At 36.8% G+C, this 14185-nt stretch overlaps 1 protein-coding gene across 3 annotated transcripts in view; it reads right to left on the reverse strand.

Annotated features, from left to right (window-relative positions):
- Positions 1 to 14185, reverse strand: part of METTL8 (methyltransferase 8, methylcytidine) — a 190821-nt gene that overhangs the window by 157352 nt on the left and 19284 nt on the right. For 2 of the 3 annotated variants that reach the window (XM_046658544.1, XM_046658543.1), the window contains exons 2-3: positions 6530 to 6588; positions 924 to 1078 (exon numbers count right to left, since the gene is read on the reverse strand). In XM_046658544.1, the coding sequence (XP_046514500.1) occupies positions 924 to 1078; positions 6530 to 6562 (188 nt within the window). In that variant the 5' untranslated portion in view covers positions 6563 to 6588. The remainder of the gene's footprint in view (positions 1 to 923; positions 1079 to 6529; positions 6589 to 14185) is intronic. The other variant, XM_046658546.1, reaches the window with a different exon arrangement.

Consider the following 14185-nt stretch of genomic DNA (forward strand, 5'->3'; position numbering starts at 1 on the left):
CACACACAATCTTGCTCCTACCCCCACCCCTGGCCTAGATCATTCCAACCTTATTGTTCATCAAGCTCCTAGAAAAGCCTTTATTCTGGGCAAACTATCCTGTTCACTGTCTCCTGAATCTGCCTTATACTTCCTCATCTCTGTGTTTTATAACTTTCTACCCACCTGGAATGCCCTTACTCCAGCTTTACCTATCCAAGTTATTATTCCACAAATATTTATATGTCAGGCACTCTACTAGATACCGGAGACAGAAAAATAATCCTAGTCTTAGTTTCCACAATTGAAGAAATCTTCCTTTAAATGTCAATTATACCTCAATAAAGTTGAACTTAAAAAAACAGAAGAAATCTTCCTGACTATGCCAAAACAGAAATGATTTTGTATGGTTGAGTTGTTCTTGTAAGGCATACAGTCCTTACAGTTTGCTAATTATCAATTTTTCCTATAAATATCAATCTTCCCAAACAGAGCATGGGTTTCCTGGAAGTATGGACTAAAGACACACCAGTGTGTTCTCCCTGGTGCTCAGCAAGCAGCAGGTCTTGAACACATACTTGCTGATTGACAAGTACTTGTAAAAGAGAGAAGAGCCTGTGGGGCAGGAGGAGGGCTCTATCTGGAAAAGAAGGTCTCCCCCTCCCCAGTGGTATGCTGGCAAATCAGGATCAGAGGTGAGCGGGGAGGGCATGCAAGAACCCCAAAGCTGAGGAAAGCACTTGGGAAGTTTCACTTTTCTAATTCCATTTGCAAAGACATTCCAGATTGGCAACACTTAGTTAGGATCAGTTATCCTGGCTTTTGAACCTCAACAACATAACTTAAGTGATCAGCCTTAAAAATCCTTTCTTGGTACTAAATGAAAATAATACCACCGGTGATGTTTAACATACATACATAGCAGACCTAAAAAGATAACTTACCACATGTTGTGTTCAAACACTTTGGCTGGGTCAGTTAAAATCCTTGATCCCAGAGGGGCCACTGGGTGATAACTACTTTGGTATCTGTGTGGCACCTTTCTTATCCGTAGACAGGAAACAGAATTTCTCCAAATCACATTCATCCTAATCAGTACCTGGAAAGTTACAAACGATTGATTAGTCAATATGGACTAAACAGCGTGTTGTTTATCTAATAGCCAAAAACTGGCCAAAAGGGGTACAACCTGAGAAAGAACACGGAAACTAAAAATTTTTAAATGAAAGATGGGCATGATAGCTTCTCTCCTCAAGTATTTTCAGGCCAAGAGAAGGGAAAAGAATAGAGTGTGTGACATCGGCTGGCGTTCTTTATAAGTCACAGCCTTCACCAACTTTGCTTTGTTTGGTATTTGCTTATTTAATTTTCAGCACATGGCCAAAGCATCTAAGTCCAGAATCTGGATTTTGTGTACTAAAACATTTTTTCAAAAGTGATTTTATTATTATGATTTGGGAATTTTAGGCACACAAATTTCTAGGGAATATTTTGTGACCACTAGACCAAAAACCCATGTATAATAGCAGAATAAGAAAACAAACGTAGTAAACCTCATTCCCACAGCTGAACTGAATAATATGAAAATTAGTTAAATAAATAAATACTGTATTAAGATATGATCCCAGTAATTCTTAATTCTAATAACCCTGTATACATCTATTTTTAAGAATAGTCAGTAATACATTTGCAAAATGTACAAAACGCATTCTTAAATCCTATGTCAAGAGGAGAATCATCAGCTGATTAGCCAAATCCATGCCCATTTCTGGAAGAATAACTTAAACATTTAAATAGTGTGTCATCTTAATTATGTACTGGCAACATGTTGGTTTAAAATCTTTATGGAAAAGTACCAAAATGAAGCTCTAAAGAGCTTATCTTTTCCAATAAGAATCCATTGTAATACTGCTCAGCATTTCACTCCTGTTCAGTTGCTGATCACAATATTCAGCCTAATGCTGTAAGCTGTCATGTAGAAGCAGATGCTAAAAGGTGTGTATACATAATACACATTAGAGACTATCCAAGGTGCTATTAGGCATAAAAATGACATGTATTGTATACCCTTTACCACCTTACTGAAAGTCAATGGGTTTTAAGACTGTGAATTCTAAAATGAACTGGAGAATGTCAAAAACATCTCATTGTGCTTTTAAACATAAAATTCAAGATTTTCCTTTAGGAAAAAAAAAAAAGGCTTAGTTATACACACCAAAAAGACTGTCATGGTTCCATTCAAATGTGACCAACAGTGATGAGAAATGAAACATTCAATAGCTAGTGCAGATCTCCCGTTTCTTGTTTGTTTTTCCTTCTGCACTAAAAGCAAGCTCTTTGGTGGAGGCAAATGAAATTAAATGCTCCACCTACCACTACCTTTCCCCTGATACGCCTTTGTTCTTTTCTCCTGACAGTGTTCCACATAAGATGAACAAAACCCTACCTGCACAATTATTTTTAGAGCTCTTGCTGCACCGAATATTATTCATAAAATCTTCCATATGCTGAAGAGTAGAAACTGATTACACCTAGAAAGAGAGGTAATTCATGCTCCAAAGTGTAAAATGATGTAAATGTTTTCCACCCAGGAAAGCCAAATCAAAATGAAATTTCAATTTTTCAAATAATCATGTGATACTTATCTCTATCTATCTATATATAGAAGAGGAAGAGAGGGAAAAAAAGATAAAGAGTTTCTCTCACTATAAAGGACCAAGAACCTCTATAGATAGCTGGAGACAAAAAGTCATAACCAGACTGGATATTAGGCAATTCAGGAAAATGCCAGAGAAGTGTGTGCCTGGCAGACTGCTACCCCTTAGAAAGAGAATGGCATGGCCAGGGCCTAAACATGTGGCAATTTGTCCTGTTTAGGCAGCTCTTTTTCTAATTAATCACAGAAACATCTTTATCTATTTCATTTATTTATTACGTGCAAGAGTCACACACAGCCTTGCATTGCTCTTCATCTTTTTATTATATAAATACATAATAAACTTACATAATAAATATAAACAAATAATAAAATTATATAAATGCCTTCTCAACTAAATTGCAAGCTTCTAACAGCAGCAACAAGGTGCTCGTGAATTAACTGTTTGACTGAATATACAAAACTGACACTTGTCTGACATAAATCTAATTAGAAGCAAGTTACTTTGTATTTTTCAGGGTGGCTCCTAAGATCCTTGCAGTGTGGAAAAAGGAAGTGACAGGAGAGTGTGACAGTATACAGGTAGCTATCCAGCTATATTGACTACAATGGTTAACAAACATATGCTTTATGTTATGACTATCATGTTAACATTGCTTACTAGGTCATGGTTCCATTTCGTGATGGGAAAAGGGGAGAAGGGCAAGGTCAACTCCAAACAAAATTCTGGCAGGGAAAGTTGGTTTCCGCCACTAGAGACTCCCACTCTCTTTATGTACCTTTTCTTAACTTTCTTTTGGCATCCCCTAATTTGAATACAAGTTTAACGAAGATATTATTTGCATAATGGAACTGTATGGATAAATACTATTTTTATTTGAAATAACACAAAGAAGTATAGCTAAAAATATTCCATTCACTCAAAAGGCAGGAAAGGAAGAACAGAGGAAATCAAAACAGATGGGACGATTAGAAATCAAATATCAAGATGGCATATTTAAACACAACCAAATCAACAATTACATTCAATGTAAATAGACTCTAATTAAAAGACACGGATTGTCAACTTGTATGAAAAAGCAACACCCAACCATATACTGTCTATAAGAAAAGCACTTTAAATATAGATATAAATAGATTAAAATTAAAAAAAGAGATACCATGCAAACACTGCATGAAAAACTGGTGGAGATATAATAATACACAAAGTAGACTTAAAAGAAAGACTATAACAGAGATAAAAACGGACATTTAATAATGATAAACCAATGATAAACCATTCATCAAGATATAACAGTCCTAAATGTGCATGTACCTAATAACAGAACTTCAAAATATATGAAGCAAAAATGAACAGAACTTTTTAAAAGGAGAAATTAATGAATTCACAGTAATACTTGGAGATTTTAGTACTCCTCTCTCAGTAATAAATAGAACAACATTCAGAAATAAACTATCAAAAATCAATAAGGATAGATAAGATTTGAACACTATCAACTTGACCTAAATGACATTTATAGAAAGGACACTATACCTAATAACAGCAGAATACACATTCTTTTCAAGTGAACACGGAACATTTGCCAAGGCAGACCATACAGGCTGGGCTATAAAACAAGTCTCAATAAATTCCAAAGTATTAAAATCATACTGAGTATGCTTTCTGACCATAACAATATTAAATATTAACATTTTTGATAAATTGACTCAATAATAAATATCCCTCATTATCTCTGGTAATAGTCATTTTCTTGAAGGCTACTTTGTTTAATATTAATATGACCCCACCAGCTGTCTTACACAGTGTTGTGTATGGTATACCTTTTTAAAAAATGTATTTGTGTGTTTACATTTAAAGAGACTCTCTCATAGGAGCATACTGATTCTTGCCTTTTTATCCAAACTTAAAATAATAAGATATCTGGGAAAATTCCGAAATATTTAGAAATTAAGCAACACATTCCTAAATAACCTACAGGTAAAATATTTACATGAGTTAGTAAATCTTAAGGTACATTAGAAAATACATTGAATTGAATAATAATGAAATCTTAAAATATAAAAAATTCTGGGATGCAGCTAAAACAATGTTTAGAGAAAAATTTATAGTTTTTAAATACTTCTAGAAAGAAATAAAGATCTCAAGTCAATGATCTTGGCTGCAATCTTAAGAAACCAGAAAAATAGCAAATTAGCTACAAAGTAAGTAAAAAGAAGGAAATAAAAATAAAAGCAGAAATCAATGAAATAGAAAATGGACAAAATAGGGCAAATTAAAGTCAAAAATTGGTTCTTTGAAAAGATTAATAAAACTGATAAACCTCTGGCAAGGCTGATCTCAAACATTTGTGTTTCAGTAAACACAAATTTCTAATACAAGAATGAAAAGGAAACATCACCACAGACCCCACAGATGTTGAAAAGCTAATAAGGAGATATTGTGAAAAATTCTAATCCATTTATTAGATGGGATAAATGCCTGGAAAAACACAATTTACCAATAATAACTTACCACAACAGCACAAGAAAAAAATCTAAATAGCCCTAAATTTATTAAATAAATTAAACTTGTAACTAAAAGCAAAACAAATATCACATCTATTAGCATGGTCATTATAAAAAAAAACACACACAAGAGAAAATAATAAGTGTTGATGAGGATGTGAAGAACTTGGAACCTTTGTGCATTGCTGATGGGAATGCAAAATGGAGCAGCTGCTATGGAAAACAGTATGTATGGCAATTCCTCAAAATATTAAACGTGGAACTACCATATGAGCCAGCAATTCTACTTCTGGGTATATACCCCAAAGAAGAGAAAGCAGTGACTTGAAGAGATACTTGTACACCATGTTTATAATAGCATTATTCACAAGGGACAAAAGGTATAAATAACCCAAGTGTCCATCGAAAGATGAATGGATAAACAAAATGTGATAGATACATAAAAGTAATATTATTCAGCATTTAAAAAGAAGGGAATGTTGACACATGCTACAACATGGATGAGCCATGAAGATATTAAGCTAAAGGAAAGGAGCCAATCACAAAAAGACAAATGTTGTATCATTCCTCTTACATGAATTTCCTAGAGTAGTCAAAAATTCAGATAAACAGAAAGTAGAATGGTCGTTGTCAGGGGCTAGGGGGAGGAGAGAATGAGGAGTTAAGTATTTAATGCGTAGAGATAGAGCTTCAGTTGGGAAAGATGGAAAAGTTCTGGAGATGGATACTTGTGATGTTTGCACAACAATGTGAATATACTTAATGCCACCCAACTGTACGCTTAAAAAAGAGACTTAAGATAGTAAATTTTATTTTTCCACAATAAAAAACAAAAAAACCCTTCCTACAAAGAAAACTGCAGGGCCTGATGGTTTCACTAGTGAATATCAAACATTTAAGGGAGAAATAACACCAATCTTACACAGACGTTTTTGGAAAACAGAGAACACTTCCTAATTTGTTTTATAAGGCCAGCATAACTGGATAAGTAGTATACTCGTATGAAATAAAGGTTTGAGTATTGGTCATATTGTTACAATGCATTTTCCCACAGACTTAATGCTTCTCATTACAGTTTCAAGTTACCACGGTTTGAAAGGAATAAAACTTGAGGATATCTAAATGGGGGAAACCTGGGTAAGTTTTCTAGGCATGTCTTGTGTGCTTTAATTGCAAAGGCTGATATTTAGTTTGAGTTATTCCAGTTCAGAGCAGAGAAATATGAAGGCAACAAATCTCCACAAATCCTTGTTAGGTGTCTGAGTTTTTATTTACTTTTGGAAGCAGCTAAAAGCTTCGTGGTCCTCACCCTTCACTTAACTTGGGTCAAACTAATTCTGCCATATCAAATTACAGCCCATATAATCAAGTGGTATTTCTTTTACTTACTTTGCCTATAGGTTCCCACTTCCAGCTCACCATCCTATGGTAGTTCTTTCTCTCAAGTCCTGTCAAGGTCAAAATGAAACATGGTGAGCATGACTTTAGGGCCACGGCCCTCTGAAATCTCAATGCTAAGACTCAGTCATGAATAGTCAGTTGGCTAAAGAGATCACTAAGGAACAGATCCAGAAGGGAACTGAAGTTCACATAAGTATCAGAGTGACAGAATTTTATTATCAATAGCATTTATTATGCTAACAAGTATACAGAGGTGTGCTGTAAAGAGCTGACAGACTTCTTGCCAGCTCTAGGTGTTAAGTGCACACCTATTTTAGAATGCAAGGAAAAGAGCAAATGTATAAAATGACTTGGGTTCCGCACATAGTATGACAAGCCAAGGAGAAGATGTTTTCTGTTTGTTTTTTCTTGCTGAGGAAGATTCGCCCTGAGCTAACATCTGTTGCCAATCTTCCTCTTTTTGCTTGAGGAAGATTCGCCCTGAGCTAACATCTGTTACCAATCTTCCTCTTTTTGCTTGAGGAAGATTCACCCTGAGCTAACATCTGTGCCAATCTTCCTCTTTTTCCTTGAGGAAGATTCACCCTGAACTAACATCTGTGCCAATCTTCCTCTATTTTGTATGTGGGTCATCACCACAGCATGGCCACCAAAGAGTGTACCGTTTTCTGGGCCAAGCAGTGCCACCACAGTGTGCTTACAGCAAAAGAAGAGGCTTGGTATAGGACAACTTGTGGGGAAGAGATCTCTGCCTCACCTCGAAATTTTGGCTAGATGCTCTGCTTTCACTAAAATGAAGCCCTTTTCACAATGATTCATGCGTCTCCCTTACCATACCAACCAACTATAACATATTCTACCACAACAGGTAAAATGTACATACAAGGATATTTTATGTTAAAACATGAAAAAAGTAACTGCAAATTTTGTTTTTGTAGAGTAATAGTTTTAAGTACTTTTTAAAGAAAAAGGACAATTTTAGTTAAAGGAAATACTCCATGCTATATTTTGCAAGTTGAAAAAATCTTTGAGGAAGTAAAGCACCAACCCCAATTGACCTTTCATATAAATCTCAATTAAAAAAAAGTTAAATATTTTCCATGTGTGAGGCCCTTTTTGAAGGACTCTATGTGTATTATCTTATCTAACTCCTATTTCCCTATCAAGGGGTTCTATTTTTATACCCATATTACAGAGGAAAACCCCACACAGGATGAAGTAAAGTAACATGCTTAAGGTCACCCAACCAATAACTGATGGGGCTTTAATTTGAACTCAGGTAGTCTAATTGGAGAGCTCACATTCTACCTTTTTTTATTCTTTTTTAACATCTTTGTTATTCCCATACATACTCTTCACCATTTGTGTTCCACGTTTATACACCACACATGCAAGAAGGATCTCAGTTCTGATTCTCCCGTCTTTACTGGGATTGCTAATTTGTTGTAACTGATTTATGGAGGCCCAGAATTCCTTCTCTCCCTTCATCTCTCTCAATTTTGTTTCTTCTCTTGGGCCTTAATCAAATAGCAAGCAATGCCACTGGGAGACACCAGTCCCCAGATTTAGGAGAGCATAGTTATTCTCTTCCCAGTGCTTAAATCTCAAGATACAGGCAAAGTGCTCTGGCATCACGTAAATAATGTAACATTTTAATACCCAGTTCTTTTCACTGGTCTACTTTTACACGGCTGAGGAGTGGAGGCAAACAGGACTTATTTCCCTTGCTATTTAAGCTCTATCCTAAGATTGCTTTCTCACATTTCAATACTACTAGAGAAGAACCAAACAACTAGAGCAAATAGTACTGCTGTTTGTATATTATCGTTGGAGCACTTAGCTGGCTCTGAGCACAAACTACTTGTAAGGCTCCCCGAGAATGATTCCCAGTTGTCTCAGCTCACTGAAGTCTCAGGGAAAGAAACTGCCATTAATCATACACTACATGCCTACTCTCCATTTAAAAGTTAACTCCCCTTCGATGTTTCCTGGGTCCTAAGCATCCTTTAAATAAATAAATTAGTGAGACATTCATGTTTTTACCTTTGTGACTGTTTAGCTTTTCTTTTCAGCTGGGAAGCTGGTACAAAGGTTTCATTCAGAGGAACAAACATCATCTAGATAAAGCTGCACTAAACATTACCTGAGTGGCTGGCATTAATGAGAGCAAATTAAAGAGCTATTGTTGTACTGTTTTGGATAGTGAAAGCCGACAGGTAAGAAACACTTAAGTATCAACTACGCTGCGGTGAAAACTGAAGCTTCAATTAACCCTGGCAATTTCAGAGAACTCCGAGGGTGACCATCTGTGAGGCAAACGGCTCAGGCAACTCATACATCTTGTTTTAATCTTTCTTTGGATGATTATAATTTCAGGGTATAAATAAGGTTATTAGCAAGAACAGAACAACAACAATAATTATAGTAAGTGTTTGCGGGGCACTTTGATTAGACTATGACGTCAGTCACTCTGCAGCTTCAAAATGAGGACCTCATGCTCAGTGTTTGCTCTCCAGGACCACCCTTAAAGGTGGCCACACCATGTACTCACTCACAGAAAAAGAGGCTACGGGGACTCACAAGTTATTTCTTTAAGGGATTTCATGTAAACCCATCTCAAAGCTGCCTAATATCCTAAATATCTGAAGAGTATACTATTCTAATTACTCTGGAAGTTGTCTCCAAAAACATTATGGTGGACCAGAATGAAATGTTTTAACTCATCCACCTGACATTTCACATTTGTGTGTGCCAATAGTAACTTCTGGAGACATTAATCAGATTTGGTGGGCTGAGAAAAGGTATTAAGTTACATGCATACTTTATGTGTGATCAGTTCTTATAAGTTCTAATAAAAACTCACATGGATGAGATTAATGGAGTTCTGCCCTCAGTGAGACTTCTGCTTTCATATTCATTGCAAAGGTCTCTATCCCTAAGTACTCTAGATGGCAGGAGAGGCTTCCACCTGTATGCAGGATTTACCCTGTCGTGTTTGGACTAATGTATCAATAAGGCTGTCTGGGCACAAATTAGAATATTATAAATGAATGTGAGATATAAAAGGTTATAAACATAACATTAGTGAATAAAAGTGTCCAAACGAATGTATTTCCATAATTTGAAAAGAATGTAGGATTTAGGTAGACAGAAGTAATAGCACTGTGTAAATTCTACACAGTGATGTTGCGTACACAGGAGGAAAAATGCCTGGCTCTTAATGGCATCATTGAACTGGTAAATCAGTGATTATCACCTTCCTCTGAACTTCTTGCTAGGTGAGAAAAAGAAATATTTACATATTTCAGCCACTATTAGGTTTTCTGTTATTTTCATCTGAGAGGATTCTAACATATATAACATCCATTACTGTTAAGTCCTGGGAATCCAGGGACAAATCTATTTGGTTCCTTCCCTCAAGAACCTTACCATCAAGTAAAGAAGAATGAGATGCAAACAAAGAATCCCGACACGTGCAGTAGAGGTGGGTGTAAGGTGCTATTAGAGCACAGAGGAATGAATGATTAAGTCTATTGGTAGCTGCTAGGGAAAGCTTCCTGGTAGAGGCAACGTCTGTGCTGGGTCTAGAAGAATAAGTAGCAATAGTCCAAGGAGATAAGGGTGAAAGCCAGGCATCTCAGGCAGAGAATTTAGAACAAATAAACACAAAGAGCTGTGAAAGTGTATGGTATATTCAGGGAATAAAAAGTAATTTGGAAAAAGATGCTAAGTAACTTCGGAAATCAGTAGAGTAAGACTAAAGGCAATAAGAACTGTAATAAGCACTATACTCTAGCTGATAAATGGTTAACAATTCTGAAACCACTATACAAATATATTGAAATTGAACAATTAAGAGATAGATAGTAGATGGTGGGTACCAGGTTTTTCACTGAGAGTGGAAGGTTACAGATAAGCAAGGGGAGAAGGCTAGAACAATCCATATGGCAATGAATTAGAATTTAAGTCATCAGTATGAACTCATGTTTAGCTTACTATAAACACAAATATTACATATAGAAATATTAGATACATGCATATATAGTCAGGTTAGTATACACACACGTATTTCCTTACCCTGCCAGACGAAAGGGCCCAGAAGCAACTACATCCCAGTAGCAACAAGCACACCAAGCACCTAGATCTTGGTTTCTAATACTATTCTCCAATAAAAGGAACCAGGGCTCCTTAGAGAAATGGCTGATTTTAGGACTTGGGCAGGGAATACATAAGATGAGCCTATAGCATCTTATAGCACCAGAAAGCAAGGAAGTGCTAAAACAAAGAAACAAAAAAACCCCCACACACTCACAAAAAACCTAAAACAGGAGTATGTCAAAAGGACACAGGAGCCAACTGAAAGAGCTCCCAACGGCTAAAGTCGAAACACTCTGAGCAACAAAATAAATGAAGTAATTTTGGATTATAACCCAAAATATAAAATAAATATCCATGTGTCCATACTGACATAAATGATTGATTGAATAAATAAATAAATGGGGGAGAAGAGACAAATCTCCCATGCAGAAGAATTCTAAACAATTTATGTAGCTACTCCACCCTCAAGGAGGTGGAGCATAACTCCTCTTTGCTCAAGTGTGGGCTGTGCATAGTGACTTCCTTCTAAAGAGGACACTATGGAAGGCGGGAGAGAGTAACTCTTCAGTGGAGAAATTTGACAAACACTCTCTCAGCCAGGTGATCAAGGTCAACATAACAGCAATAAGTCACGTTGATGGTATGTATTCTTGATAAGATGTGATGAGAATGGCACTTCGTCTTCTTTCTCCCAAAACCCCATATCCTCAGTCTAATCAGGAGAAAACCATCAGACAAACACTAATTGAGGAACAGTCTACAAAATGTTCTACCTGACCGGTACTCCTCAAAACTGTCAAAATCATCAAAAAACAAATTAAATCTGAGAAACCGGTACAGCCAAGAGGAGCCTAACGAGACATGATGACTGAATATAACGTGGTATCCTGGATGGGATCCTGGAACAAAAAAAGGGTATTTGGTAAAAACTAAGGAAATGTAAATAAACTATGGACTTTAGTTAACAATAATGTATCAATATTGGCGTATTAATTGTGACAAACATACCATAGTAATGTAAGTTGTTAATAATAGCGGAAAACTCGGTATGAAGCATATGGTAACTATATATACTATTTTCACAATTTTTCTGTAAATCTAAAACTGTTCTAAAATTAGAAGCTAATAAAAAAAAATTTTGTATGCTTCAAGCCTATGATGTGAGGGGAAAACGGGGGTGGGGGTGGAAAGGTGTTTATGGGGCTGGAAAGTTAGGAAGGGGCCAGATAGTGAGGGATCTTTATGTATACCAAATTAAGCAGCTTAAATATTTTCTTATAGGCATTGCCAACAAATGAACAGTTTTAAACAGGTGAGCAGCACAATCAGATTTGTATTTTATAAAGATTGCTATGATGGTCTTATACTACCAATCACTGGGCCCTATACCAGACCAGTGAAAATCAGAGCTCTGGGACTGGGGCATCTACAGTTTTGAAAATCTTCACATCTGATCCTGATGCACATTAATGATTGAGACCCAATCCTATACGCAATTGATTAGAAGAGGGCTACACACAATAAGAATCTGTCAGGGATCATGAGAGCCAAAGAAGACAGTGGCATGAAAATTAAGGAAGGGGCAAAGTCAAGATACACTTTAGAGGCAAAATCAGTAGATTTTTTTTAAATGACTAGATGTGAAAGGAGGATAAAGCCAAATATGAACCAAAATTTCTGGCTTGGGTAGCTGAATAGATGATGACAGTATTCAAGACAGAATTCAGAAAAAAGGTGAATAATGTTAGGGTGAGGGTAGGGAAGGAAAGATAATTTCCGTTTGCCCATGACAAATTTTAAGGATCCCACAATATACTCAAATGGATATCCCCAATAGGTAGTTGGAAATGTGTTCAGGTAAATAGTAGGCACTAGAGATGTAGATTTGGGAGACAAGTCACTGGTTTATAGGTGGTAGTTGAAGTCATGATGATTGATCAAGAAAAAAATGAGGGGCCAGCCCCATGGCCAAGTGGTTAAGTTTGCATGCTCTGCTTTTGCAGCCTGGGGTTTCACTGGTTTGGATTCTGGGCACGGACATGGCACCGCTCATCAGGCCATGCTGAGGCGGCATCCCATATAGCATAACCAGAGGCACTCACAACTAGATTATACAACTATGTACTGAGGGGCTTTGGGGAGAAGAAGAAGAAAAAATAAAAAGAAGATTGGCAACAGATGTTAGCTCAGGTGCCAATCTTTAAAAAAAAAAAAGAAAAAATGAGACAGATGGAACTCACGGTAATATAACACTTAGGAGGCAGTAGAGGAAGAAATGCCACTTTATGTGATCAAATACTAAAGAATATTAAAAGAGGAGAAGCTAAAAATAAATAATTGGTTTTGGAAGCACAGATCAATGATGATCTTTATTAAAGTGATTTGAATCCTGGCTGTGCCAGCAGAATGGAGAGTTCAGGAATAAGTAGGTCAATGGAGTAGGGGAGGCAGTGAATGTAGACAACTCTGACAGGCAGTGGAGAGGAAAAGACAGAAGTTGGGCTATATCTTGAGAGATCACCTGGGTCAAAGAAGAATATTTGTTAAGCTGCAGAGAATTTTGAGTATCTTTGGAGGATGAGAGAAAACCCAATGTTGAAAAAAAAAGAGACTGAAGATACTGGAAAGAGATGGATTATTGCCAAATAAGTTTTGAGAAATAGGAAGGGTGGGGGAATAAGTACGCAGAAAACATGTTAGCCATGTAAGATGTCAAGAACAATCTCATCCTCTGATGAGTGAGAACAGTTCTTAGTGGAAGGGATGATTGTTAAGAGAGTCCTTTCCCAATGCTCTCTTCTTTGTGAAGTAATAAGCTGCAAGGAAGGGAATTTGAGAAAAGGAGGAACAGAAAAAAATGGGAAAGAAAACTAACAACATGTAAGTAAAGGAAAGTCAAAAACATTAAGTGGCCCATCTGAAGTTGCAACTCAAATTAGTAATCATCCATTGGTTTTCTCCGCAGCACTCACTCCCCACTCCCAACAGCTCATGGACTTGGGATCTATGAGTTTGCAGAGAAGCTACAGTGGACCTGACTGAAGCCAGAGGTGGACTGTATAAGCTACAGTAAGCCAATCAGCACATTCCAAACCTTGGGGCATAGTGATTGGTTGACAGATGAGCATGTGACTAAGCCTGTCCAACAGAGAGCATCTTAGGTCTACTGCTAGAGATTTTGGGACAGAGATGATTTCTTATAACTGTTACACCTGAAAAAAGGAAGCATGAAGCCCCAAAGCTGTTGAAAACTGTATTACTCAGCTCAGGCTACCTTTGCAAAATACCATAGACTGGGGTGGCTTAAACAATAGAAATTTATTTTCTCACAGTTCTGGAAACTAGAAGTCCAAGATCAAAGGGGCATCAGGGTTCGTTTCGGGTAAGGCTATCTTGCTGGTTTGTAGACAGCTGCCTTCTTGCTGTGTCTTTACATGGCCTTCCTGCTTGCATGCTTGTGGAAAGAGATGTCTGGTGTCTCTTTCTTTTCTTCTAAGGTCACAGTTCTATCGGATTAGGGCCCCACCTGTATGACCTCACTTAACT

Source organism: Equus quagga, chromosome 4 (assembly GCF_021613505.1).
Source record: "Equus quagga isolate Etosha38 chromosome 4, UCLA_HA_Equagga_1.0, whole genome shotgun sequence".
In the NCBI taxonomy this organism is placed as follows: Eukaryota; Metazoa; Chordata; class Mammalia; order Perissodactyla; family Equidae; genus Equus; species Equus quagga.